This window comes from Acartia tonsa, chromosome 9 (genome assembly GCF_053477335.1).
Source record: "Acartia tonsa isolate MP-2025a chromosome 9, ASM5347733v1, whole genome shotgun sequence".
NCBI lineage: Eukaryota > Metazoa > Arthropoda > Copepoda > Calanoida > Acartiidae > Acartia > Acartia tonsa.
The window spans coordinates 8,447,072-8,474,004 of NC_137268.1; the positions used below are offsets into that span (position 1 = coordinate 8,447,072).

The window sequence follows — 26,933 nt, forward strand, 5'->3', positions numbered from 1 at the left end:
CAGCGCAGCATTACATAAATCTCTGGGAGGCAGCCTCCTGATTGGCCAATTATTGGCGCCAAAGTTTTCAATTGGCTGGGGGGAATAGCACAGGTGCGGCTTGATTGGTTGATGGTTCGAGATTGGAAAATTATGACGTTAAATGGCCATATTAGAGGGCAAAGCTGGTCCAATTAAGTACTTCAAAGAGGCTCCGTTATAGGAATTGGATGGGGAGATTGGGGGTAGAGTTGGTAGGGGCTGCACAAATGATTCTCTTTAAGGTTAGTTAGTTAGTTAGGGCTCAGATGTGGTTCTAATGTGTAAATTACAGTAATATTAATAAATATCAATATTAAATAATATAGAAGCCAATATTTTAGGTTTAAATAAGAGAAAAGTCTCATTTCTGAGATAATAACTTATAAAGGTGAGTTTTTAAAAGTTTTTTTTATCATCAGTGAAATTAGTTTAATTACAATTCAGAAGAAAACAGCTAAATCTGTTATTTTTGAATCAATTGAACTGTCAATTCATATAGAAACTCCTGTGATGGTATTAAGCTATATTAAATCAATTTTACTAATTATCTTATTCGTATTATTTTTCTTGTAATAGTGAAACTTCTCAATAATTAGTAAGAGTATAGTTATTTCAAAAATACGATGCGATAAATAACTATTATGTAACCTTAGAGATTCAATTTCTTTCGCTTTGTATAAAAAATATTATAAACTTTATTAGACGTATGAAATCTTTGAAAGTTGGAAAATCTTTTTCAGAATGACACCAAAACCGATTATTATCCGCTATATTAGAACCAGTTATGAGCCATACTGAAGAATCATGTATCGTATGATCATATCGTACTATAGACAGGCTACAGCTTCTAACGAATTATAAAATATAGATGATACAATTTTTACATGTTTTGTTGGACTGGGCCTCGAAAAACTTTTCTATCCGCAGAAAGCTGTCTATAATACATTAAATAATTATTACTAGATGGATGAAAGAACGCAGAGATTACTAAAAGCCAGATCAGATTTAACTCGCTCCGGGAGCAAATCAGAAGGTGAGCAAAACATTTTTAATCAATGCACAGTTATATTTTTTATTGAATGAATATGTTAGGGTAACATGTTTAGGCACTTTAAATATAAGTATCTAGCCATACAAGATGCGTGGATTTCATATCTAAAACGACCAAGCTAATATTGCTTGATTCACTTCTACAACAGAAAAAATGAATTGAAAATGATTGCTATAATCGAAATATATCTTCATGTCTCAGAATAGTGTATTTTTTTAAATAGGTTGAAAAACATACTAACTTTTAAAAATTTCATATCTGTCAACCAGAAAATCTAATTTTTGAGAAAATTATATTTGAAAATTTTAAGTTCAATTTTCATCCCCTTGGAGTTACTGAACAATTATAACAAAAAAAGCAAAGATTATTAATTTAAAATTTTGATGAAGTTTGCTTTTATAAAGTTCTTCATGAAACCACTCCTGGAGGGAGTTAATCAATGGCCATTTTTATCAGTTGCTTTGCTAAGGTCACGGAAATTCATTTAAATAATTTAAATTAATTTAATAATTTAAATAAATCATTTATAGAGAGGTTTTATGAAAGACTTCATTAAAGTAAACCATTGATGAACTCCCTCCAGGAGTGGTTTCATGAAGAACTTTATAAACACAAACTTGTTCAAAATTTTAAATAAATAATCTTTGCTTTTCTTGTCATTATTATGCGGTAACTCCTAGGGGATGAAAATTAAATTTGAAATTTTCAAATCTAATTTTCTCAAAAAGACTCCGCTGAAATATTTTGGTCTTACCTGGAATCATCATGGTTTTATGTCTAATTTCACCATACATAGGTCCCAGAGCTCGGCACTTACTTTTGTCTTGATTCAATTGTAGCCTGGCGTGAAAGAGAAGATTTTTGTTTGTTTGATATAAGCAAAGCAGTCGATAAAATAAAAAATATAAGTTTAATCAAAAAACTATTTATAGCTTTATTTGCAAACACAAATAGTTTAGATGCCATAATTTTATGTAAGCTTAATATATATAATTTGAATTTACAAAAACAACACAAAAACTTATTTTAAAATTTACTTTAAAATATTCAGATCATAATCATAATCATAAAAATAACGTTGTAATATAAAAGATTAAAAAAACTCTAAAAAATCGACTATAAATTTAAATAAATCATGAACAAAGCTCAAAAATTAAATGAAGGAAATCTTTAGTGGTACACCCCTTAAGGGTCGTTTCTCGTATTTTCACAGTAGCTTTTCTCCTATTTCTAGCCCCTGCGGGGGGCTCTAACCCTGGGGGGCCAATTGCCTAACCCAGCAGGGCAATCACCAAACAAAATAAAACCTAACCTAACCTAAAATAACCTATCAAAAGCCTTTTTGAAAAGACGACGAATCGCCCCTTAAGGAGCGTTGCCACGAAAGGGACTATATCCCATCTTTTTAATCTCAACCTATTTAGATGAGGATGAACAAAAATTACTGACAAGCAGTTTTCATCCTGGGTCTTCATTTCTCATCAAGGACATTCTTTTCCAAAAGTCACGGGTAAGTTTTTAAAGCGAAGTTTTTCTATAATTAGGACAAAGACCAAACTGCATAACTTTTGTTTCACTTTTGATTCCTGTGACGTCATATAATGAGGAAGATAAGAGGAGAAGTGGGAAAGAACGCCTCTAAAAATGAGATGGAGAATATGACGTCAAAAGTGGTGCAAAAGTTATGCAGTTTGGTCTTCGTCATAATTAGGGTCGGTCTTTTCGTTAATTTTAATCATCTTACAGTTGGCCTATCCATTTCAAACTTTGACAACAATTTTTTGTAATCCTTTTCATTTAATTTTTAAATGATGATTCCTAGGACAACAAGATCCAATGTTATAAGCAAAACATCTCTTTAATTAAATTCTAAAAATGAAAGTATGCCCTTATACAGTATCCTGTATTTACGCAATTTTAGTTTAGTCTTTTAAAGTGATGTTCTGTTTATCAAGTTCTGACACTCTACAAGAATTATTGTTCGTTTGTCCTTCCATGTATTAGGGCTTCACGTTTGTGGATGTTGTCATCCTTGTTTTATTAGCAATGAATTTTGTACCTAAAATTCTTATAATAAAGTAACAGGATGTCTATCTGTTTGTCTGTTTTTGTGTACCGAAGGATCTCACTAACCGCTGATCCGATCGAGCTCTCTTTAACAGGTACAGACTTCCAGCTGATTTTTGAAATTGTTACAGGTTGATTTTCCTAAGGCTTACAGGCGGCTGACGTGCCGCTGCCGAGCAATTTCAAATCTTCAAACATTTAAGGAATCCAAGAATCTAGAAATCAAAGAGGAGCCGAATGGTGGTCCCCATGTAGAGGGGATTGGAAGGAGTGTGGGGGGAGGTGGTAGCCCGGCCTTTCCGGTCATTCCACAGGAGCCGGACAGTTCGGCCAGTCTTGTCAGGTAAATATGTTAAACTTTATAGTTGATGTTTCATCAACATAGAATTTTGCACATTTAAGAAGCTCTTTAAAAAGTGCCTATAAAAAATGGGTATAGATTTAAAACCTTTTTCCCAAAGTATCCCGAATGACGTCATTTTATAAATGAATAGTATATATGGTTATAATATTATTAGCTAAAATGTAAGAAATTTTTATAGCCATGTAGACTTGCTATATTAGGCCTCTAGTGGCACAGCCGCTTATATAAATCAAAGATTACTTAAATAAGAAATTGAGAACCAAACATAGATAATTATAAATGATCAATAAAACAAATTGAAATAGTTTTAATGTTATTTTTATTCGATAAAATTGTTTTCTTAGAAATATGCTTGAGCAGGAAAGTGGAGGTGTGCCACCCTTGGTCAGATCCCTGGCTGATTATCCTCTTTCTGCTTATTTTCCATTCTCAGGTAATTTATGTATATATAGCGGCTACACCCCTAGACGCCCTTTAGGGGGTGGAGGGCGAATCGACCACATGTTTTCAATTGTAGTTTTAAAAAGAAAAAGTGCAAAAGAAACTTTTTTTAGGTGGAGGGATTATTCTAGGGGCGATTTCTCCTGGGAGGGTAGTGATACCCTCCCCCTAGATAGTTATAAACCTTCCCGGGACCAAGCTATCCTGTTAGGGAGAACCATATCGGTTCAGTGGTTAGCGAGATCATTCGGTACACACAGACAGAATTTCCTTTCTTCGTATTCATTCGAATCCGGTGGATAGGAACCGGTTCTCATCCATACGAAAAAAACTATGTCTAGCATCGTATTATATCCAGCTTTCTACAAATATAGAAATGTACAATCATAAGATTAAAACCGTTTATAATACGATGCGAGAAATAACTATTACTTTAATATAATGGATATGGAATATATGTGTAATTGGATATTATGACAGGGGAAAAATTGTCGTCAATAACAGGTTGCTAACATTGAGCTCACTTATTAGTCAGTTTGATTTTCCATTAAGAGGGGATGAAGATTGGATAGGGGGGGGGTCGCTATTGAGCCAGCTACAAGTTTCATTTTATTAGAGTACATGATAATCTGGTGTAAGATCCAAGTAGTAATTAATCCATTGCATTGTATGTATTTTCTGACTGAATTTAGTGAGAGACAGAGAAGTGTAGAGGGTTTTGCCTAAAATTTTGTATTTTTTTAGCATGAATCACAGACCGTCTGACCAAGTAAAATATATATTGGTTACTCACTTGTAAAATGAATCCTAAAAAATCCGCTTCTATCTTTAAAAGCAACCGATAAAATTTCATTTTTCCCATAGGGTTACGGATTGACGGATGGACAGCCAAAAAGAATTATAGAGTAGCAAATAGGAATTGTATATAGTAGTTTACAAGAGTAATGGTAAATGAGCATAGAAGCTAAAGAAAAAAAATTCTGATAATTTGAATTTTGTAGAAACTTTTTTTTTTTTACAATTTCTTTCATTTTTTAGTGCATCATCACTTGTTACCCAAGCCAGATCCAACTAATCCCTTCATTTTTTCTCCTGGTTAGTACTTTTTAAATAGTGTAGCTTCTTTAAAGTAATGCATGTTTGTCAGTCTGTCGGTATGTCTGTAATGCTTTTTATATCAAAGCCAGATTCCAACTAATCCCTTCATTTTTTCTCCAGGTTATTACTTTTTAACTAGTGTACCTTCTTTAAAGTAATGCATGTTTGTCTGTCTGTCGGTATGTCTGAAATGCTTTTATATCAAAGCCTAATCTATCAAATGTGTTTTTTAAGCCCTTCACTTTTTCTAGAGTTACTTAATTTTAAAATATTGTAGCTTCCCTAAGAATAATACATACTTTTAATCTGTCTGTCAGTTAGTCTGTAATGCTAATTCTATGAAAACCAGATCTAAGTCTAACTAATCCCTTCATTTTTTCTCTGGGTAATTAATTTTTATTTAATCTGGCTTCCCTATAATAATTACTGTTTTCACATTTTCTCCAGAAACAGCTTATAGTGTCCAATAAAAATTAAAGTCATACTATACAAATGACCAATGATAAGCCAGTATACATTATTACCATTGGCCAATGAATACTGGCCTATCATTAGTCATTTGTATTGTATGACGTCATTTTTTATTGGACTCTATAGTTATACGATGTTTCTTTTCTCCAGATAATTTCTTTTTAAATAATACATGTTTGTCTGTCAATCTTTCTGTCTGTCGGTTTGTTTGTAATGCTCAAGTCAGGTCAACTTTTTAAAAAGTTAAAAAGTGCAGCTTTTCTACAAGTGACCTAGACTTTTTCCTGAAAAATTGTGAAGCTTTCGGTTGACACATACAAATCCAATTATAAAATACAAGAGGTTGGTTGTTGGCAGGGACGTCCAAGCTTTATATTTTGAGAGGGGTAAAATGAGGAGTTTCAAAGGTTTTAGGGGGGTATTCTAATGTATTTTAATAAAGAGGGGGGGGGGGGGGGGAGCTTAAAGACATCTTAATGTAAACAGTGAACAAAATGGTCTAAATATTTTCAAGGTTTCAAGGTTTGAGAGTGTTAAATACCCCATTACCCCAACCCTTGGACGTCTCTGGTTGTTATAAATGAAAGATTTACATGCAATGTTATATTTTTTTTATTTTCAGGTTTTCCCGGTGGCATGCCCTTCTCGTCCTTGTTTGCAGCAGACTTTGGTAAACCAGGTTGTTTTAGTACACAAGCAGGGACTAGGGAATGTTTTAGTACACAAGCAGGGACTAGGGAATGTTTTAGTACACAAGCAGGGACTAGGGAATGTTTTAGTACACAAGCAGGGACTAGGGAATGTTTTAGTACACAAGCAGGGACTAGGGAATGTTTTAGTACACAAGCAGGGACTAGGGAATGTTTTAGTACACATGCAGGGACTAGGGAATGTTTTAGTACACAAGCAGGGATTAGGGAATGTTTTAGTACACAAGCAGGGACTAGGGAATGTTTTAGTACACAAGCAGGGACTAGGGAATGTTTTAGTACACATGCAGGGACTAGGGAATGTTTTAGTACACAAGCAGGGACTAGGGAATGTGATTAAGACAAAAAAAACTCTAAGTACAAATTTTTTGTTCGTTACTTTAGGTCAGGTAAGGTTGGTTATACTGGTCTAGAGATTAATAGACAGACATATAAACATCCTACCTTTTTAACGTTAGAATATATATTAGGTCGACGAAGAAAAGCGCGGACAGTTTTCTCTGACGCACAGCTGGCTGGGCTAGAACAAAGATTTTCAAGTCAAAGATATCTTTCTACGCCAGGAATGGACATGTTTTAATTCAGGGATCTAAAGGGATAAGACAATGGCCGATAGATTATGTACTTATCCAATGATAATTCACAACACTACCCCTTCTTTAGATTACACAACCACTCCTTTTTTAGTTTACAATTAGTGGTAGAAATATTTGGACACTAAACTTAATGAACCAACCAATCAAACTTCTATTATAGTCAACAAGACCCGCGACCGTGGCTCAACACGTAGCGCATCCGCTCGTCGTCGGGAAGGTGTTAGGTTCGAATCTCGGTCCGACACCGCGTCATAACTAAAGACGTTAAAAATGGTTCCCACTGCTACTATGTCAGATGCGCGACGTAAATAGTTAGAGTGGGGGGAATGCCTTGGCCCAAAACATGCGCAACTCGTTACCATGCACAGTTAGGACTTCTCAGACAAAGGTCGTGCATCACAGAGAGTTGGTTGTCTGTAATGTACTGTACCACGGGTATGAGGTGAAGGACCAAGAGTCTGGCCTTGAGTTGACAAGTTGACTGTTCAGTCCGGGTGCAACTCACCCATACGACATTAGCATTATAGTCAACAAAGTTGTTGAGACAACGAATAAGAAAACGTTATTATAAAACTTTGGGGACTTGTGTAATAAACAGCCCAATGTTCCCTCTCTCCCTGTGTTTTAATAATACCCACTGCTGTTTTGTCAGACGTGTGATTGTCAACAAAAGGTAATGTCTTGACAAAAAAAAATATTTACACATATACTAAGGACGTCTAAGGGGGGTGTGTAAAGGGGTGATCACCCCCCCCCCCCCCCCCAAGAAAAAAATAAAAAGCTTGAACGCCCCTGACATATACATTGCTAATAATTATGGCTGAAATAAAGCTTAAACAAAATAAACATTCCTTAATTTTAATTATAGCGGTATAACAAATTTTCTAAAGCGCTTCGCGCAATACCATGGCAAAATCCTATGCACGCCACTGAATTCAAAGAAAGAAAATTTATTTAGGTTGTGTTGGCGTATATTCCCATATTAACAGGGATCTACAGGGGATAAGACAATGGACAATGAATTGATGTGCATACCCAATCATAATAAACAAAACTACCCTAACAGCTCCCTGGGTATTGTATCAGCTTCAGTAATTAAAACAAGTTTCCAAACAGAAAGAGTAGAATTGGCGAATTCCCTGCAGCTATCTGAAACACAAGTTAAAACATGGTTTCAAAATAGGTAAATATATTATCTACTAGTGGCTACGCCCCCTAGAGGCCTCTAGTGGCACTTTTAATGTTTTTTTTTGTTCAAGTCTCTACGATACCTCTTTATGTTGCGTTAAAGTCTCTACGATACCTCTTTATGCGTTGGATGTCTCTGGGTTCAAAAACATTGATTTTTTGTGATTTCTCTTGGGAGGGTGGTGGTACCCTCCCCCAAAATAGTTAAACACCTTTCCAGGACCTATGAGAAGCTACCCTGTAAAGGAGAATCATATCGGTTCAGCGGTAAGCGAGATCCTTCAGTACAAATATACAGACAAACAAACACATAGACAAACAGACAACTTGTTACTTTAGTATTAAAGATTTGTAGATTTATCTTTGTATCTATATTCAATTATCTAACTCTTTGATTGTGCGACATTTGTCTGATAGTCCCAACTTGGTGATGAGTTGCGCCTGTTTTTTGGCAAGGAATTCCCTTTACTCTTACTATTATCTGACATAGCAGCAGTAGGAACCATTTTTAACGTCTTTAGCAGTGCTGATCCGAGATTCAATTCCATTAACTCGCCAACTCTAGTCAGATGAATATTTTTTCTATTTTCTATCTATCTATCCTAATCAGGGACAATCCTAATTATCTACCTAGCTAACTATCTATCCTAATTATCTACCTAGCTATCTATCTATCCTATTTTTATATATCATAGGAGGATGAAACACAAGAAGTTTATGAGAAAGCAGGGTGATGGAGGAGAGGGAGGCGAGGGAGATGAGGGAGAGAATGAGAGAGAAGAAGACGATGAAATCGACCTTGGACAGGTATTACAATATTAATGGATATAGGATATAACTGGATATATTGATAGGTGAAAATGTGTCTTTGATTTAGCTTGCTAATATGGACCTCATTTATTGATAGGAATTTATTAATCCAGTAGGAGGGGAGGGATTAGGGAAATTAAGGTTGAAGATTTTGATGATTTTTTCCTTTAGACAAAACACCATACTACTTAATGTGACATATATCAAAAGAAAGTGAAATCATCAATGATATAAAGTATTTTTTTTATCTGAAGTTCAAGATCTAGGGAATGACTTAACATTGATTTAGGCTTTTTAGGGAGGCTTTAATAATGTCTTTGACTGGTATCAGCATGTTTTCGACCATTGAAACAAAGCTTTGTAAAATTAAATGAAAACTTATTTAGGAGGAAGTGATGTCAAAGTTAGGATCAAGTGAAAATGGTTCACTAGCTCCAGGTAAACATAGACGTCATGGTGAGGGTAGTGGTGTGTTTAACTTCTCTCATAATTTTTTTAAAAATTAGATTATTATTAATGAGGGGGACTCTAAACTTATGAGGGGGACTCATACTAACATCCATCAAAATAAAAAGCTTGGACGTCCCTGCAAACAAAATCTATTTCCATGCTATAATTAAATTCTTATTATGCTTTATTCTAAAGCGGCTGCAAATTTAGAGTTCGCCACTTCTTGAAAAATGTTTAATATTTTATTTATCGACTAAAAAGATAGGTTTCACCATGGTTTTATATGAAAAAAAAAATTTGAAATGTTGAGCGTTTTTTGGTGCAATATCATCAAATGTTTTGATGAGTTCAAACTGTTGTTAAAACGCCTTGACACAAAAGTATATTATTTTGATTAAAAATGTATATTTAGATTTACAGCATTTGATGCTTTTCTGTTGTGTTATTTTATTTTGTCCTTTGAACTCAACAAAGCATTTGATGATATTGCATCAAAAAATGCTTTACATTTCAAATTTTTTTTCATATAAAACTATGGTGAAACCTAACTTTTTGGTCGATAAACCAAATATTAAACATAAACCTAGTATATTACTAAAATAATACTATGGATCAATGCTGGAAGGTGCTTAGAATCACTTGCTCTTGTTCGTGGATAGTTCCCTTTTTAAAAAAAAAACATTAGGTCACCCCTCTCAAACATTTCAAACCCCCCATTTTACCCCCTTTACAGAAAAAGCTTGTATGTTCCTGGACTGATGCTATTGTTACTCTAAAATTTGTGCAGGTACACCCCTAGACTTTTCAAGGAGAATGGAGGAGCATCTCAAGAATGAAACTTCTGCTTCTTTGCTCCAACAAAGGTAGAAATAACAAGGATATAAAGGATAAATTGATGTACATCCCCAATAATGATTCACAAAATTACCCTTTCTGTAGATTAAAATTAGGGGTTTAAATACTCAACTTAATGAACTAATTAATCAAAATTTACTAAAGTCCCCAAAACTGTTAAGCAAACGAATAGGAAAACGTTATTATAACTTTGGGTACAAGTGTAATAATTAGCCCATTGTCTTTCCTTCTGTCTAAACTATCTCTTGTCTATCTGTATGCATATCTAATTAATATTCATTTTAACTATTTGTCCATCAAAGATCTCCCTACATTTTTAATTTTAGTTTTAAAAATAAAATGAATTTGTGAGGTTGAGATATTTATTTCTCTTTGGAGGGGAGTGATAACCTCACCCAAAATAGTTATAGGCCTTCAAAGGGCCTATGGCAAGCTACATTATAAAGAACCATTTCGGTTCAGCGCTAAGCGAGATCATTCACTACAGACAGACAAATACACACCTTATCTTGTTACTTTTATGTAAGGATAAATTTTAACGCCGCTTGATGAACCATTGAACAGAATCATTCTTGTTTAATTTTTTCTACTTTTTTAGGTTAGCTCTGTTTGCACCTAAAGCTGGAATTCCTGATTTTAGACAATTCAACAATATTTCTGGTTAATTGCACATATAATTTATTGCATCGTATTATAGACTAATTCCCCCGAGAAGCCAATCGCTCTTTCTAACAAAACTGGCATTAATTTTATGATTTTCATTTTAATATTCGTGGGAAAATGTCTGTAATACAGATATTAATCGGCTTCGAACCCATACTGCAGAAAATTTATTCCACATATTTATCCCTTTTAAAGAATTCATATTGATAATTATTGAAATTACTACTCTATAAATGGGAAAAGTCCGTATGTCCTAAGGGGTTGTTCAACCGTTATCATTGCATTTTATTTATTTTTTCAAATAATGGATATTTATATATTATATTTTTAAAATTTAGCAATTAATTAATGTTGCTGCGCTATTTATGGGCATAATTGTCATTGCAATTTTATGAATTATTTTAAATTTAAATAAATTTTAATTGATTTTGTTAAAATCCCTTTAAAATTTTTGGATCTAGTGCAGTTCACGGTGAAATGTACCTGGTAACGATTATTTTAAAAAATCTATGAACTTCATAGGCTGCCAAACGGTGTTGCGAATAGATTATGCCTTTAAAGTTCATAGATATTTGGAGATAATCGTTACCAGGAACATTTCGTGAACTTGCATGCACTAGATTCGATTTTTTTCTTCTGCATTTAAGAATATCTATTTGTAAATTAAAATATTAAAATACATGTTATAAAACAGATGTTGTTATTTATGTGTTTAAGCTTTATATATAAATGTGATATTAATAATTAAAGTTAGTGAATAAAACTTAATTAGTCAATTTTTAAATGATTTCTGTTAAATATATTAAATTTAACTTAGTTTAACTTTACTGTTTAACTAGTGACTTCGCCTTCTAGAGGCCTCTAGGGGCACTATAGGTAGTGGGGTTTGAATTCGATCCCACTGATACGCCCAAGATGTTTATAAAAAGACATTCTAAAAGCTCAAATAAAAGACGACATTTCATTCGTCCTATTCCGAGAAATGTAAAAGCCTTATACCTTATTTTCTCTACCGTCAATTTTCCCTAAATTGAAAGAATTTTTTTCTTCTTTTTGAAAATACAAAATAATTATAGGTATGGATTTAGAATGAAAGGAAAACTAAAATACATATTTGTAAAACTAAAATATTTGTAACACCTTTTTATTGGGATATTCCGCCAAAAAAATAAATTTTCATTGTGTTTCCTTCCCGATAACAGGGTAAAAATTTGTAGATTAGATTTTGTCCTTGTTTCCAGCCATTTTGTCATAATTAATTGCGGCATTCAGAGTAAACTGCGCAAACCATAACATTGCGATGGTTCCCAATAGAAAAAAAACATGTCTTATGAAATAAATTAAGAATCACACGTTAAATAAATTATTTTAAGATATGTTTTTACATCTCAAAATCTAGAAATTTTATCCCCAAAAAGTTATGTGACATTTTTATGGTAAAAACTATTTTCTAACAATATTAATTATCAATCGTTTATTTTTATTAAGGGTAGCATGCATTGACTTGACTGTCGATTTCAAACTTTGTTATTCCGCTATCAGTTAGGTTCAATATATTTAAAAAAGCGTAACAACTAAATAAATGTTACGTGAAAGTCTATAATCTATATATTATATAAACATGTTGAGTTTGCCATCTCCTGTTGTTAAGACCAAACAAACTTATATATGTTGATACATTCTCAAAAAGAAGTCGATCTTTAGTTTGTTATTAATGAGAACTAAAATTAGGGATTACAATCCGTCAAATTTTTGACCGTATTCGGTTTCTTACAAGAATCCGTCCAAAAAATGGCGGATTCCGGATTCTTATTTTTGCCGGATTCTAGCAATATTTTATAGCTATAGGGCTTTTTTTTAAATTAAATAATTAATAAAGTGCTAATTAGGTTCTAAAAATTAATGTTCCTGGTGTTCTCTATAATTCACTTCTGAGAATCGAATCAGATTTTTAAAGATATTATGTATAATGATGACAATCTTTGCCTTCAAAAAGGGGAGTTGAAAGAAAAACCCAAGACGCCAATTTTAGCCTACCAATTAAGAATCCGAATACGCTATTAACAAACGGATTCCGGATTCCAAAATTGGGCGGATTCGGATTGCCAATCCTAACTAAAATACAAGTTTTCATTTGCGTCTACTAAAGAAATGTTTTCTATCCTACAATTTATTACAATATTTTCAGAAACATGGAAACAAATCTTGACGAGCTAAACCTTGCTGTAAGTAGTTACACACAAGCAATTCACATGTTAAATACAGCAATAACAAAATATGAAGATGGTCTCTTAGCTCTGCAAAACCTGCCTGTTGTTGAATCTATGCAATTAGAACTTAATTCTGCAAAAGAGCATCTTTTCGAAGGACTAAAACTCTTAAATGTTGTATATCAATATCTTAAAGTATCAAAAATTGTTGAAGAGTGTGTTAAAGTTGAAATCCCAGAAGAAATTGATCATAAATTAATGATAGATAACAAAAATACAAAAGATGTCAAAAAGTATAATTGCGATATATGCAATAAAACTTTTAAGACAGAACGATTTTTTCAAACACACAAGCTTAGAGTTCATGGCGAAAATTTAGAAAAAGAAGAAACAAAATATTTTGATTCCAAAGGTATAGATTCTAGTTAATAATAATCAAATATTAAACGATTTATTATTACAAAATAAAGTCTTTAGGTAAAAATTTGGTAATGATTAAAATAATCAAGCTAGAATTTGTTTTAACAGATTGGCACGAAAATGGACAAATAGCAGATAATATTGAAAGTGAGAATTTAGGATTCTTGGGTATTGAATGCTTTGGTTCAGTAAATGAGATTGTTATAGACAAAGAGAAACAAACAACCAAAGAAAATACAAATTCCAATAACAAAATATCCGTAATAACGATTTATAAAAAAAATACGGGATTATCAAAAAATGTTCTTTCTGAACCAAAAATTGTGACTCAATTTCCATGTTCTAAATGTGACTCTGTGTTTGACAAACCTAGTCTACTCAACAAACATTTTGAAACTAAACATAGCCATTCTAAAAATCTAATTTGTCCTGTTTGTGATGAAGCATCAAAGTCGGGGGTTTTATTAAAAGCGCATATTCTTAAACATTTCATACTCAACCCATATGCATGTGATTTTTGTTCAGAAACATTTTCTTTAAAAAATCAGTTGATAAAACATAAAAAAGTGAAACACAGTAATCCAGAAGAAAGTAAGCTGTACACTAACCATTCATTTTCTTGTAATATTTGCAAAAAGGATAGTAAATATATTAGGTTTATTAAAGACAAGGGTGTCAACATTCTTAAAAGCGAATTGAATGATGATTTTCGTAAAATTCATATTGCTAAATATGAAGAAAAAAGTACATTTTAGGACGTAATAATGAAGACGCATTGTACATTTTGTGTCCAATTGTTCTGGTAATATTTTTATAACGGATTTTCTTGTAAAGATTGTATAATTGGAATGCATTTAAGAGTAAACCTTTTGGTTTAAAAGGAATGCAATTTATGCTAGCTTTTTATGGACACATCCCAAGTGAAGAAAAGCTTATTAAAAATTTTAATAATACACATGTTTACATATTGAATGTATATCTTTACCAAGTAATTGTACAGGACTATAGTTGTATAACAGAGTTCAAGAAACATATTAATAATTGTGCTATCACAAACTTTTCTATCAAATTGGATGAAGTTTTCAAAATATCTGACGAAGGTTAGAATATGATATTTTTATTTCAGTATGGACTCGAATCCGATTCATTTTCACTGGATTTGAACCAGTTCTCCTTTATAATGAAAGATCATATTTCGCATCGTATTATAGAGAATTTTGAACTAATAAAATATAAAATATAGGTAATTTTTTATACTACATGAAAAACTTTTCTAGATTGTTATTAATAATAAGGCCAAGAATAATTTTTTTCTTTTATTTTTTTTGTTAATTAAATTTTTTTTTATTTAGAGAATGGAAAGTGTATTTGTTATCGTTGTGGGAAGGAATTTCTGACTAAAGCGATTTTAGCCCAGCATGCTCTTATACACGGAGATTACAACTTCACTTGCAAGCAATGTGACAAAAAGTTTAAACTTAAAAGGTCGTATACAAGACACCTCAGAGTTCATAAAGGAAATTAGACAATAACCAATATTTTTAAATCTTTGATACTAAATTAGTTTAAAAGGGGAGAGGGGGGGGGGAGATACAATGCATACATTGGATTGTATACTTCTCAAGTTCTCGCTTATATTTGGAGATTATTGAGTGAATTTTTTTTTAATGAATCAGTTTTTACCCCAACTAGCCCTAGGTATCCTTTATAATAAACGGCAGCGGACCCGCCACTGTCCGCCGCCGCCACCAACAAAAGTTTTATCATTCTCATTAGGTAGACAATTTTGAATCATTTGAGACTATGCTATTTTGTTTTAAAAATTTTCTCTGCTGACAATTTCTTTCTTTTATAATAGATAAACTAAAATATATAATCTGGAATTAAAACTCTTTGTTTATCTTGTTTATTTTACAATCCGCCAAGTTTTTAGAAGCATTACAATATTTTTTAAAGTTTAAGTCCATCTTTGATGAAAATTAGTTCAATTAATGTTCTCTTTTAAAAGTTTGAAATTATTGTCTAAATAGGGGAGAGACCATATAAATGTGATCAATGTCCTAGAGAATATTTCGACATGGCCTCTTTAAAAGACCATCAGGTTGCTTTATATTAGGGTTGGGCCGGATGTCTGGCTAACGCCCGATATCAGGCAAATTACTGGATATCCGGCATTATAAATCAGCCAGACATCCTGTATCCGGATAGTTTCAATGTCATATCCGGTATCCAGCCGGATATTGAAAGTGGACGGATATCCGGCCCAACCCTATAATTTTATTTTAATGTTCTTTAAATCAAGGACATTAAATCTTTTTATTTTTTAGAGTGGGGGGGGGGGATGTACCTACCTATTAATTATCTCATACGGGCGATTTTGCTTTCCATGACACTTTCAAGTCGTTCCAACAACATTGGATAACCATGGGGAGCTAAATCTCTCCTTCTCTGTCCAAACACCCGATGAGCTGACGTCAAATGGCGGGGTAAAACAGTTCTTGGGTGGAAAAAGGGCTTAAAAACACCCCTTTTCTACTTGCAAAATTGCTAACTATTCGTGTACCTATCTGATTGTCAGTTAAGAAATACATTTCAATCTTAATCATTATCCTTTTTGATATTTTTAGGTGACACATGGTACAGAAAAATTCTTTAAATGTGAAGTTTGTGAGAAAGAATTTTTCTATGCTCAAAGTTACAAATATCATATGAGAACCCACAATGGAGAGAAGCCTTACTCATGTGAGACCTGTGGGAAATCATTCACGCAAAATAGTAACCTTAAGGTACTTCAGATTTACTTTATTTTTTTGTGTCTCATTTATTAATTTTAGTTTCTTATGTGTTATGCTAACATGATAATTTAACAAGCTTAGGTATAACATTATGGAGAAAAAAAAATTTATTATTTTTTTTAACTTTAAGATTATCTTATTCTTTAGGATCATATGAAAATTCATACGGGTCTTAAGCCATTTAAATGTGAAATGTGCGGTAAAGATTTTGCGAGAAAGACTGATCTTGGACATCACTATAAAACGCATACAGGTCATATAACTTTTATTTGTTCTGTGGTTCAACAAACCACACGTTTTACAAACAAATATTGTCTGAACAAAAATTCGATGATCTTTTGTAAAAATGACTTTAAAGACATAAGACTGGATATAGAGCTTGTGCAATTTCAAAATACTTTAGGTACAAAGTTGCCCTGCTGATTAAGGATAAGGAATCATGTCTCATAAATACTTTAATTCTATCACCTAAAAATTCTACCTCAAAATTGCACCATTAAAATAATCTCAATGCAAGGTTTGAAATTGTTAGGACAAATTTAAAATTTAAAAATTATATATGTTGAAAAGCATTGCCTTTGAAATTAATAACAAGGGGGGTGGAAGTTTGTACACTTAAAGGAAATAAAATTTGAGTATAAAATTTTACCCTGAACGTTTGGGCTTGTTTTTATCAGTCCAATTCTTTTTGTAAAATGTCTCATATGCAGTGTTGCGGATCCGCATTGATTGTATGCGGATCCGGATCCTCCAAATTTGGTCAGTGCGAATCTGGATCCAGATCCTTGACAATAAAAATAAAATCACCAAATTTTTCAAAAAATATTTATTCTTTAATCTCATTTAAGTCAAAAATACTTTTAATTTTCAAGTCTGAACCTAAACTTTAAAGATTGGCTCTCATCACGAGAATGTCTGAGATGATGTCCTCCTTTGTAAAATTTGTAAATTTGTAAGTGACTATTTTATAAAAATTTAGGTAGTTTTTTCCATAAATTTATACCCCAGGATCCTTGGACTCACAAAAATTCGGATCTTTCCGGATCCGGATCCGCAACACTGCTCATATGATATGCCAAAATCAAAGGGGGGGGGGGGAAATGTGGTGACTCGTGCCACGACATACCAGCAATTTTATTTTGGGTGCTACTCCCTTAGTTTTAGAGATAATTGGGTGAAATCTTTTGGGCTGGGTCACTAATTACCCCAACTAGAGGTATCTTTAAAAAAAAACGGCGGCGGGTCCGCCGCTCCCGCCGTTCGCCGCATTTCCGCCGCCGCCAAAAAAAAATTTTTATTGCATTTCTCGCCGAATTAGGCAATTTGGAATCATTTGAGACCATTTTTTTCAAATTCTCGTTTATTAAGGTATATCTTAAATTCAGTGCCTCTCCTAAGCTTTTAAAGATATTGAGACAAAACCTTTTGAGGTAGATCAGTAAAAAATATTTGAATAAAAAATGGCGGCGGTACCGCCGCTCCCGCCGTCCACCGCAATTTTCCGCCGCCGCCGCCAAAAATTTTTTTATTGCATTTCTCGCCGAATTAGGCAATTTGGAATCATTTGAGACCATGTTATTTTTTTCAAAAATTTTTCCCCTTATAACCAACCCTGCAGGGGGACTCCGTCATTTTTTTCAAATTCTCGTTTATTAAGGTATATCTTAAATTCAGTGCCTCTCCTAAGCTTTTAAAGATATTGAAACAAAATCTTTTGAGGTAGATCAGCAAAAAAATATTTGAATAAAAAATGGCGGCGATACCGCCGCTCCCGCCATCCACCGCCATTTTCCGCCGCCCACAGGACGGCTTGTAAGGGGAAAAATTTTTGAAAAAAATAATATGGTCTCAAATGATTCCAAATTGCCTAATTCGGCGAGAAATGCAATAAAAAAAATTTTGGCGGCGGCGGAAAATGGCGGTGGACGGCGGGAGCGGCGGTACCGCCACCATTTTTTATTCAAATATTTTTTACTGATCTACCTCAAAAGGTTTTGTCTCAATATCTTTAAAAGCTTAGGAGAGGCACTGAATTTAAGATATACCTTGATAAACGAGAATTTGAAAAAAAATGACTGTCCCCCCGCAGGGTTGGTTATAAGGGGAAAAATTTTTGAAAAAAATAACATGGTCTCAAATGATTCCAAATTGCCTAATTCGGCGAGAAATGCAATAAAATTCCGGCGGCGGAAAATGGCGGCGAACGGCGGGAGCGGCGGACCCGCCGCCGTTTTTTTTAAAGATACCTCTAGTTGGGGTAATTAGTGACCCAGCCCAAAAGATTTCACCCAATTATCTCTAAAACTAAGGGAGTAGCACCCAAAATAAAATTGCTGGTATGTCGTGGCACGAGTCACCACATTTCCCCCCCCCCCCCCCCCTTTTCTAAGTTTTATAGGTATCCAATCATATAAGAGATTTTATAAAAAAAAAAAAATAGGTTGATAACTATAACAACAAGACCAAACGTCCAGGGCAAACGCCCCCCTTAAATTTAGGTGAACGACCACACAAATGTGACCGCTGCGGGATGACATTTTCCCGGTCTGGACGCTTGAATGCACACATGCGGCTACACACAGGAGAAAGACCTTACAAATGTGATATCTGCTCAAAGGAATGAAAAGCTTAGTTGTGGTACATTATAACTCAGTTACTGTAGTAACCACTCGTCGTCGTCGTGGAGGTGATAGGTTCTAATCTCGGCTTAACCACGTGTCATAACTTGAAAACGTTAAAAATGGTTTCTGCTGCTGCTATTTCAGGTGCGCGACATAAATAGTTTATTAGATTGAGAAGAATGTCTTAGCCCAAAACAGGCGTAACTTATTACAATGCACAGCGAGCACTTCCAGACAGGCCGTGCAATCAAAGAGTCTGTTGTCTGATGGGTGATACTTAACCTAATACCCTGGATGTTTGGACAGAAAAGGATAGATTTGGCTCCCCTTAATTATTCTGGGTTGTTAGATCTGACGTTAGTGTCAGGTACAGCAGCCTCGCCCTATGAGGTAATTTATTGGTACTAAAATGTATACAACGAGGAGATAATTTAAGCTAAACATTAACTCAACTTTGAAGGCTCTCCTGTTGAAAATATAAATGTTTTTAAAAAGATTTATCTTTGATCAAACTAAGACTTTTCAAAACTACTAGGCTTTCAGAGAAAAATCTGGGCTAAATCGTCATTCAATGATCCACAGTGGGCAAAGACCACATAAATGTGACATCTGCGGCCAGGGATTTATCCAGAGTGGAGCTCTGAACTCTCACAAAAAGTCTCAACATATTAAAGAAACAGTTGTGACTGTTACTGCTTAGCATTCTTGAATATCACAAGTTGAAACATACAGTTCATATGTAATTTAAATACGAATTATATTTTAAAATTCTATTTTGTTGATTTTTTACATAGATTTCAGATTTCAAAACCATCAAAATGTCTGAACCAGTAAAAGATACTGAAGAAACACAACATGCAGACGATAATTCACAAGGTAAAAGAAATGCCAAAGGAGTAGATAATAGAAATAATAACTATTAAGATTTATTATTTAGTGATCAAAGATTCATCCAAGAAGTAAGTTTTTTTTTTGTCTGAAGCTTAAGATTCTTTCAGCTCCAGATATTATAGAGTTCACATAGGTCTCGGGACGGTTTTATACTTTTTATTTTTAGATCTAAGCCATGGGATGATTTTAGGCTATTTTTCTTCCATCTTTTTACCCTCTTGGAAGACAGAATCACTAGATGCCAGTGACGCAACAGCTTATTCCAAATATAATAATAAGAATGTAAAAATATCAGATAAAGCACCAGAAAGCGATACAGTAATGACTATGGAAAGTGAAGAAAATGCGCCCAAGGAATCCATCACTGGTCATCAAGATGGTAAAGGTCTAAAATTGGAATAATATTTTCTTTTTATTTGACCAAATATAAAAACTCTTCTTACGTTTAGCTACCTAGTTGTTTTCAAATTGATGTCATCTCTTTTTGGCCATTGAAAGGAAGATACAAAAGAGTAAAGGGTGGGGAGGGGGGAGGATTGGCTATTTTTTTCTTGTCAGACGTTACTTAAGCTCAAAGAAATTCAACCAAAATAATAGATTTTTTAGGCTTTTTCGCCAAATAAAACAATTTTTACTCATTTGTGAAAAACCCTTTAAAAAATCTCTTATATTTTTACCCGACACTTGAAACATGTCACTATTCAACAACAACAAAAAAAGATATGATTCCTGCAACATTTAATTCTTATTTTAGTTGATGATGGTAGTAATGAAGGAATGGGAGATGTAGATACACATGAACAAGAAGAATTAGATTATGAACCTGCCAAGGTTAGTAACAATCACGTTGTAGACATAGATTTACATGTGTATGCAGATCCCCTGCTAAGGGGGGGGGGGAGGGAAATAAAAAATAGTTGGTTGGAGGGAAAAAAAATGTAAAAATTAAGAAAACTGAAAACATTTCTTCCATTTCTCCCCCCCTCCTTGGTGGAAAAAATTTTAAAAATGTGTGGTAGGAGGGATAAAATAAATAAAATATACAGTTCTTTAAATATTTTTCCATTTTCCCCCTACTTGGTGAGAAAAAACTAGGGGGGGAAGAAAAATAAGAAATTTTTTAGCAGGGGAAAAAAAAATCTTGTGCAGAATATACACCCCTGTGTATATGTATATTTTCTTTTTTTTTGCACCAAATATGTGTATTAAATTTTCAAACTTTTCTTCAATTTTCTTAGTGCATTTGTGCACAGATTATGGTATGTTTAATTCCCACCCTCCAGTTTTGTTTTTGTTTTACATTGTTTGATTTTAATAATATCTTGTAGGAAGATAACAAGGATGAAGAGACCATGGAGGAGATAGAAACGGTTGAAGAGGTGAGTTTTCATGGTTGTCGAATTGAGATATCTACAAGCCTTATTTTCACATAAATGCATTGTATCAATGTATATTTTATTTTACATTACACCGATGGTTTTTCTAATTTCTTTTTAATTATATCATACTAGTTGCTTTGCACCTAGCCTCTAGTGGAGAGGTGGGGGATGTCAGGAAAATAGCCTAAAAACTACCTGAAGACATTTAAACTCTCCTAAAGAGCACAACAAATTAGGACCTGTATTTTCCGAGATTTTTGGCTTCACACAATAAAAACTTTTAAAACTTTTATAGGATTGCAATTTCCATCATTATCATTGAAATTTATTTTTTCTTAGAACAAAGGCCACGCACAATGGTTCTCCAAACCTCTGATCTTTGCAATTTAATGCATCTAATATTGTAAATATGTTAGGATGAAGGATATGAAATCGAAGGTGATTTAACACGGCTGAGATGCATAAATTGTGAATTTCTCAAGTTTAAAAATATAGGTGAGTCAAAATTTCTCCTTTTTTTGGGGGGGGGGGGGCAACATACTGTAAGTTAAAAAACATTCTATGTTTTGTGAACACGATCTTAGATTCCATGTAGGGTTGGCAATCCGGATCCGGAATCCGCCCAGTTTTTGGCCAATTTTGGAATCCGAATCCGGATCCGGAATCCGTTTTTTAATAGCGGATTCCGGATTCTTATTTGGTAGGCTAAAATTAGCGTCTTGAGTTTTTTCTTTCAACTCCTCCTCTTTGAAGGCAAAGATTTTCATCATTATATATGATATCTCTTAAAATCTGGTTCGATTCTCGAAAGTGAATTATAGAGAACACCAAGAACATTGCTTTTTAGGACATATGTAGCACTTAATTTTTAAAAAAATATTGCTAGAATCCGGAATCTGAAATCCGCCAAAAATAAGAATCCGGAATCCGCAATGAATTCGCCACTTTTTTTGACGGATTCTTTAAGAATCCGGAATCCGAATCCGGCCCAAAAATTCGACGGATTGCCATCACTAATTCCATGACTTATAAACTTTGGGTACTTTTTAAAAATCTATATTGGTTGTTTCAAATTAGCTGTAACCAACAACTGAATTAATTCGAAAACATATTTTGTAATTTCAGCTGATTTTTCGTGATTTTGGGGTCAACTTGTAAAGACAACCTTTTTCTCCCCCCCCCCCCCCCCATATACTTTGCTAATAGGCTATATATACATCAATTTATCGTCCACTATCTTATCCCTAATGACGATTTAAAATGATCATTAGGTTATTAATTTTGTTATATTTTAGATGAATGGAAGAATCATTTTATTGGACACTGGCGTCTCAGCGGTATGCAAGGTGATAAGGTACACACTTTTGATCTTTATCCATCTACGCAATCTCAAGCGCTTTTTACAAAATTGGATTCGGTTTCTAATTGTTAAAGATAATGGCGGATACATCCGAAAGGGATGTGGATTCCGGGAATAAACAGAGTTAATTTTCACGGATTTCATTGTTTTGGTCATAAAATTAGCAGATGAATCAAAACGGAAATTATTATTTCTGTATGTTTTTCCTCTCTTTATCATATTTGGGCCGGCTAAATGACCAAACATGGATTTTTTTCAGTATTCTATACATTGTGCTTTATAACTTTAAAAAGCTGTCTTAAAACTTGTATTATACCTGTATACAGAATACAGGTATAGAAATCTCTTATTTATCCGTCCTTGTATATACCCAAAAATGGTAACAAACTGTACATTTTTTTGTTTTTTTTAGACCCAGTGTTTTGTGAAAGGATGCATGTACAGTCAGTCAGAACCAAATATAAGTCAAAGATTAAGCAAGCTGGGGCAACATTTTATAGACGAACACAAGTAAGCAGTTGTAGTTTAAAATCTGGGAAGTTTACTTCCAACTGTAGCGAAGTTACTTTAAAGCAAGGACATTGTTTGTTGTTTAAAATTGAAAAAAAAATATTGTGCGTGGCCAACGCTCTACTTAGAGATGATGATTAATTTAATATGAGTGAAATATTTAATTTTAGTTATTATTAAATTGAAATGTTTCAAAAATAGAAAAAAATTTCCTTTACTGAAAATATGGTTATGTTTCAGGATTTATGTATCTACGATACTTCATTTAATCCCCCTAAGTAAATTTTATGCCAGATGGCGCTTTTTTCTGCCCCAAATACTTAGTATGTAACAATTTTTTAGCTCGTTATTGGTAAACTATTTATGGAAATCTTTGTTCTTGTTATAATTTAACTTATACATATAATATATATATATCGAAAGTATTCCTCTTGTCATTAATTTAATTTAAATTCTATGATTTAAGGTTTAAACAAGCTGCTTACCGTAAATGTGAGGTGTGCAAAATAGAGTTTTACGAGGAGAGAAAGTATAATACACACATGAAAAAACATGATCCTAGTTTCACCTGTGATTTATGCAAGAAGAATATTACAGGTTAGATAATTTTAGTACCAAGTCTTCTCTAAATCTCCCTACATATGAAAGTAACAGGATGTGTGTCCGTGCTAAAGATCTCATAAACCGATTTGTTTTTCCTTTACAATGAAGATTCTCAAAGGTCCAGAGAAGGTTTTTAACTATTCTCTATATATAAAAATAACAGGATGTATGTCTGTGCTTAAGATGACGTTTACCGATTTATTTCTCCTTTATGGTAAAGATTCTTATAGGTCCAGAGAAGGTTTTTAACTATTATCTCTATATAAAAGTAACATGATGTGTTTCAGTGCTTAAGATCTCGTTAACCGATATGGTTCTCCTTTATGGTAAAGATTCTTATAGGTCCAGAGAAGGTTTAAAACTATTTTTGTGGAAGATACCAACCTCCATCCACCATCCAGAGTGAAATCACCCCTAAATTTCAATTTATCCGGATTTTTATTCAGAACCCTCAAGCCAATCCTGTAATGTGGTTTTTTTTTTGAGGCAATAATAAATGGATTTTTTATGTCTTAATTAATATCTCGAAAACGGCTAAATTATGTATTTCAGAAAACTAAATACCCTTTAAGCCAATAAAGCTGAATATAGATTAGCAAAATTAAATGATGATACAAAAGGGAGGGAGCGAAAGTGACACTTTTTGAAACCAAAGCTAAAAGTTAAAGGAACTCAACTAAAAAAAGAGTTACAGGTCTGACATTTTGCATGGCAGTTGCTTTTTAGGGGTACAATATGGAACTGTAAAGAAACGGCGTCGCAACCGCCGAAAACCGCCGAGAAAAGGCAAAAAAAAAATTCGGCGGGAAACGGCGGTTTTTGGCGGTTGCGCCGCCGTTTCTTCGCAGTTCCATATTTTACCCCTATAAAGCAACTGCCATGCAAAATCTCAGACCTGTAACTCTTTTTTTAGTTGAGTTCCTTTGTTTACTTTTAGTTTTGGTTTCAAAAAGTGTCACTTTCGCCTCCCCCCTTTGTAGGAAAACTTTGGTTCCGAAAGCACATAGAGAAATGCTACGGGGATACTCGTCCATCCTGGGCTAGACAACCTGTTGAGGTAGAACCTGGAGAGGATAAGGAGGTAAGGTTCAGAAGTGCAGCTACGCTAATCTACAACTATGGTATGGCTGCAGGGAGGGAATGGGACTTTGGGTTGTTTATTACACTAGTCTCAAAAGTTTCAAAATAACGTTTTATTATTCGTTGGCTTAACAACTTTGAGGACTTTTTTTTATTGAATTTTGGTTGGTTGGTTCATTAAGTTGAGTGTCAAAATGTTTCAACCGCTAAATGTAATCTATAGAAGGAGTAATTTGTGTATCATCATTGGAGAAGTACATTAATTTATTGGCCATTGAATTATCCATTTAGATCCCTGGTATACCTGTACTTCCTTGATTTTTAGGTGCTTGAGATTTATGGGAAAGAGTATGATGTACGATGGGGAACTGTAACCAACACATTTACAAAGGTATTTATAGCTCCATTTTAACTAGTCTAGTAGTTTCCTTTCTATATGATTCAAAGTATGTTCGTATGAATGTTCGTCGGTCTGTCTTTCTATAGGTTCTCAATTGTGGAAAATTTGATTAATCTTTTCTATGAGCCATATATTTTACATGTTAAAATCTATAAGAAGATTTATTTTTAAGAATCTTCCTACAGGTCACAAGAAATTATCTACCAAAATAGCTTAAAAGCCATGTAACCTTTTAACCATACTCTTAAACATAATTTTTGTCTTATCTTTACTGGATGTTATCTAATCTAACAAAGCAAGTATGTCCTTTTACTGTTTCCTGTATTTATACGCATTTTTGAAACCAATTTATGTAACAATTTGTTTAGACTTACAACTTAATGGTCTGCTTATTAAGTTCGAACTCAGAGTTTCCTTAATCCTTTCTTTTGATTTGAGAGCATCGCTTTTATGGATGTTGACATCCTTGTTGATTTACAAATCATGTTTTCAGAAAACCCGCATTTGTGCCCGAGCTTGGATCGAAGGAAAAGGATGGGTGGGTAGAGGCGAAACAAGGGATGAAGCTAGAAATATGTTGATCAAAGCCTTAAAGGTAATTTTTTGTTTACTTATTCCAGTATAGCTTAGAAACCTATTGATAACCGCTGTTTTAGAACCGGTTCTGAGCCCGACTGAAAAATCATGTTTGTCGTATTATAGACAATTTTCCCTATGGTTGACCTATGTATTTTGTTTGTCTCATGGAGCCGAAAAGTTTGCCATGCTAGTGTTTAAAACCGGTTACGTCGGATGCTACATAAAAGCAAGGGATGAAAAGTTAATATTACACCTACCCACCCCACTCCAAGCCCCTCCTTAATCAAAAGTATACGTACCAAAGATGCAATTATTTTTAGAATCACATCAAAAGAACCATGGACAAAGGACTGTATACCCTCGAGGACGGGGAGATAGTACCTGAACCAACACTTTCAGAAACACCAGCCCCGCCCACTGCATCCAGCAACAAGAAGGTTGGTGCAATATTTTACCTTATCTTTCCTGCCAGTGTCTTCTCTCATCATGAAAGATAAAATCATGTTGGAGATTTGTTAGTAATTTTTATTGATTAATAAAAAATAGCGGCTACGACCTATCATTAGGGTTGGGCTGGATATCCGGCCATTTTCAATATCTGGCCGGATACCGGATATTGAAACTATCCGGATAACGGATATACGGCTGAATTTTAATGCCAGATGTCCGAAAATCCGCTAATTTGCCGGATATCGAACGTTGGCCAGATTTTCGGCACAACCCTACCTATCATATAGGATCTTTGTGATCGAAGGGGCAGAGAGAGGCTGGAAAAATACCTTAAAACCATCCAAAGACCTAATTCTGAAAATAGATTAGCATAAAACCATCACAGAACCTAGTAAAGCTTACCTAAATAGAGAACCCAATCGGTTAAGTAGAGATCCTATTATCTTAAAAGTTAAAACATGATGCGATAAATAAATATTGAAGCAAAAGTTTTATTTGTTCTTTTTTTTTAATTTCTAAATATTTGTTTAGTCAAGTTGTCCTCAATGTGGCACCCAGTTCTCCAAGCGCGCCAACCTCGAGCTTCACATGTTCATGCACAGAAACGATGGAAAGAAGTCGCATTGAAATTTGTTGCGCGGATTTTTTGTGGTTACCTTTCAATTCATGCTTTTTAAATACTAAGCGATATGGCATAATGCGCTTGCAAAAAAAATCACTGTTAATTTAAAATGCACATTGATATCATTTTTGGATTTTATTATTCAAAATCAAATATTTATTTATCTTCGAAAATTTGTTTTTTAATTTGTAAACTAAAATCATGCATTTATTTGATGTTTCATCATAC

General features: G+C 33.7%; 3 protein-coding genes across 4 annotated transcripts; all 3 read left to right on the top strand.

The window, feature by feature from the left end:
- Positions 1-276: 276 nt before the first annotated feature.
- LOC145328147 (uncharacterized) lies at positions 277-11,085 on the top strand. The gene is made up of 13 exons (XM_080171727.1): positions 277-409; positions 985-1,054; positions 2,497-2,582; positions 3,343-3,482; positions 3,848-3,936; positions 4,983-5,039; positions 6,136-6,192; positions 6,694-6,783; positions 7,933-8,002; positions 8,703-8,814; positions 9,204-9,255; positions 10,055-10,130; positions 10,721-11,085. The coding sequence occupies exons 2-13, from the start codon at positions 985-987 to the stop codon at positions 10,785-10,787; spliced, it is 966 nt and encodes a 321-aa protein (XP_080027853.1). The 5' UTR covers positions 277-409; the 3' UTR covers positions 10,788-11,085.
- A 2,908-nt stretch (positions 11,086-13,993) lies between these two features.
- LOC145328153 (uncharacterized) lies at positions 13,994-19,626 on the top strand. The gene is made up of 8 exons (XM_080171736.1): positions 13,994-14,057; positions 14,416-14,515; positions 14,768-14,930; positions 15,444-15,516; positions 16,043-16,201; positions 16,358-16,463; positions 18,709-18,825; positions 19,365-19,626. Exons 4-8 carry the CDS (start codon positions 15,493-15,495, stop codon positions 19,529-19,531), a joined length of 573 nt encoding a protein of 190 aa, XP_080027862.1. The 5' UTR covers positions 13,994-14,057; positions 14,416-14,515; positions 14,768-14,930; positions 15,444-15,492; the 3' UTR covers positions 19,532-19,626.
- LOC145328151 (uncharacterized) lies at positions 19,616-26,878 on the top strand. 2 transcript variants are annotated; one of them, XM_080171732.1, is made up of 13 exons: positions 19,616-19,707; positions 20,018-20,107; positions 20,477-20,553; positions 21,051-21,101; positions 21,518-21,596; positions 22,397-22,455; positions 22,874-22,971; positions 23,438-23,568; positions 24,555-24,655; positions 24,980-25,045; positions 25,548-25,649; positions 25,954-26,070; positions 26,615-26,878. In XM_080171732.1, exons 1-13 carry the CDS (start codon positions 19,650-19,652, stop codon positions 26,708-26,710), a joined length of 1,125 nt encoding a protein of 374 aa, XP_080027858.1. In that variant the 5' UTR covers positions 19,616-19,649; the 3' UTR covers positions 26,711-26,878. The 2 variants fall into 2 exon arrangements, with proteins under 2 accessions (XP_080027858.1, XP_080027859.1); XM_080171733.1 differs by having other exon boundaries at positions 20,018-20,101.
- Positions 26,879-26,933: the final 55 nt, after the last annotated feature.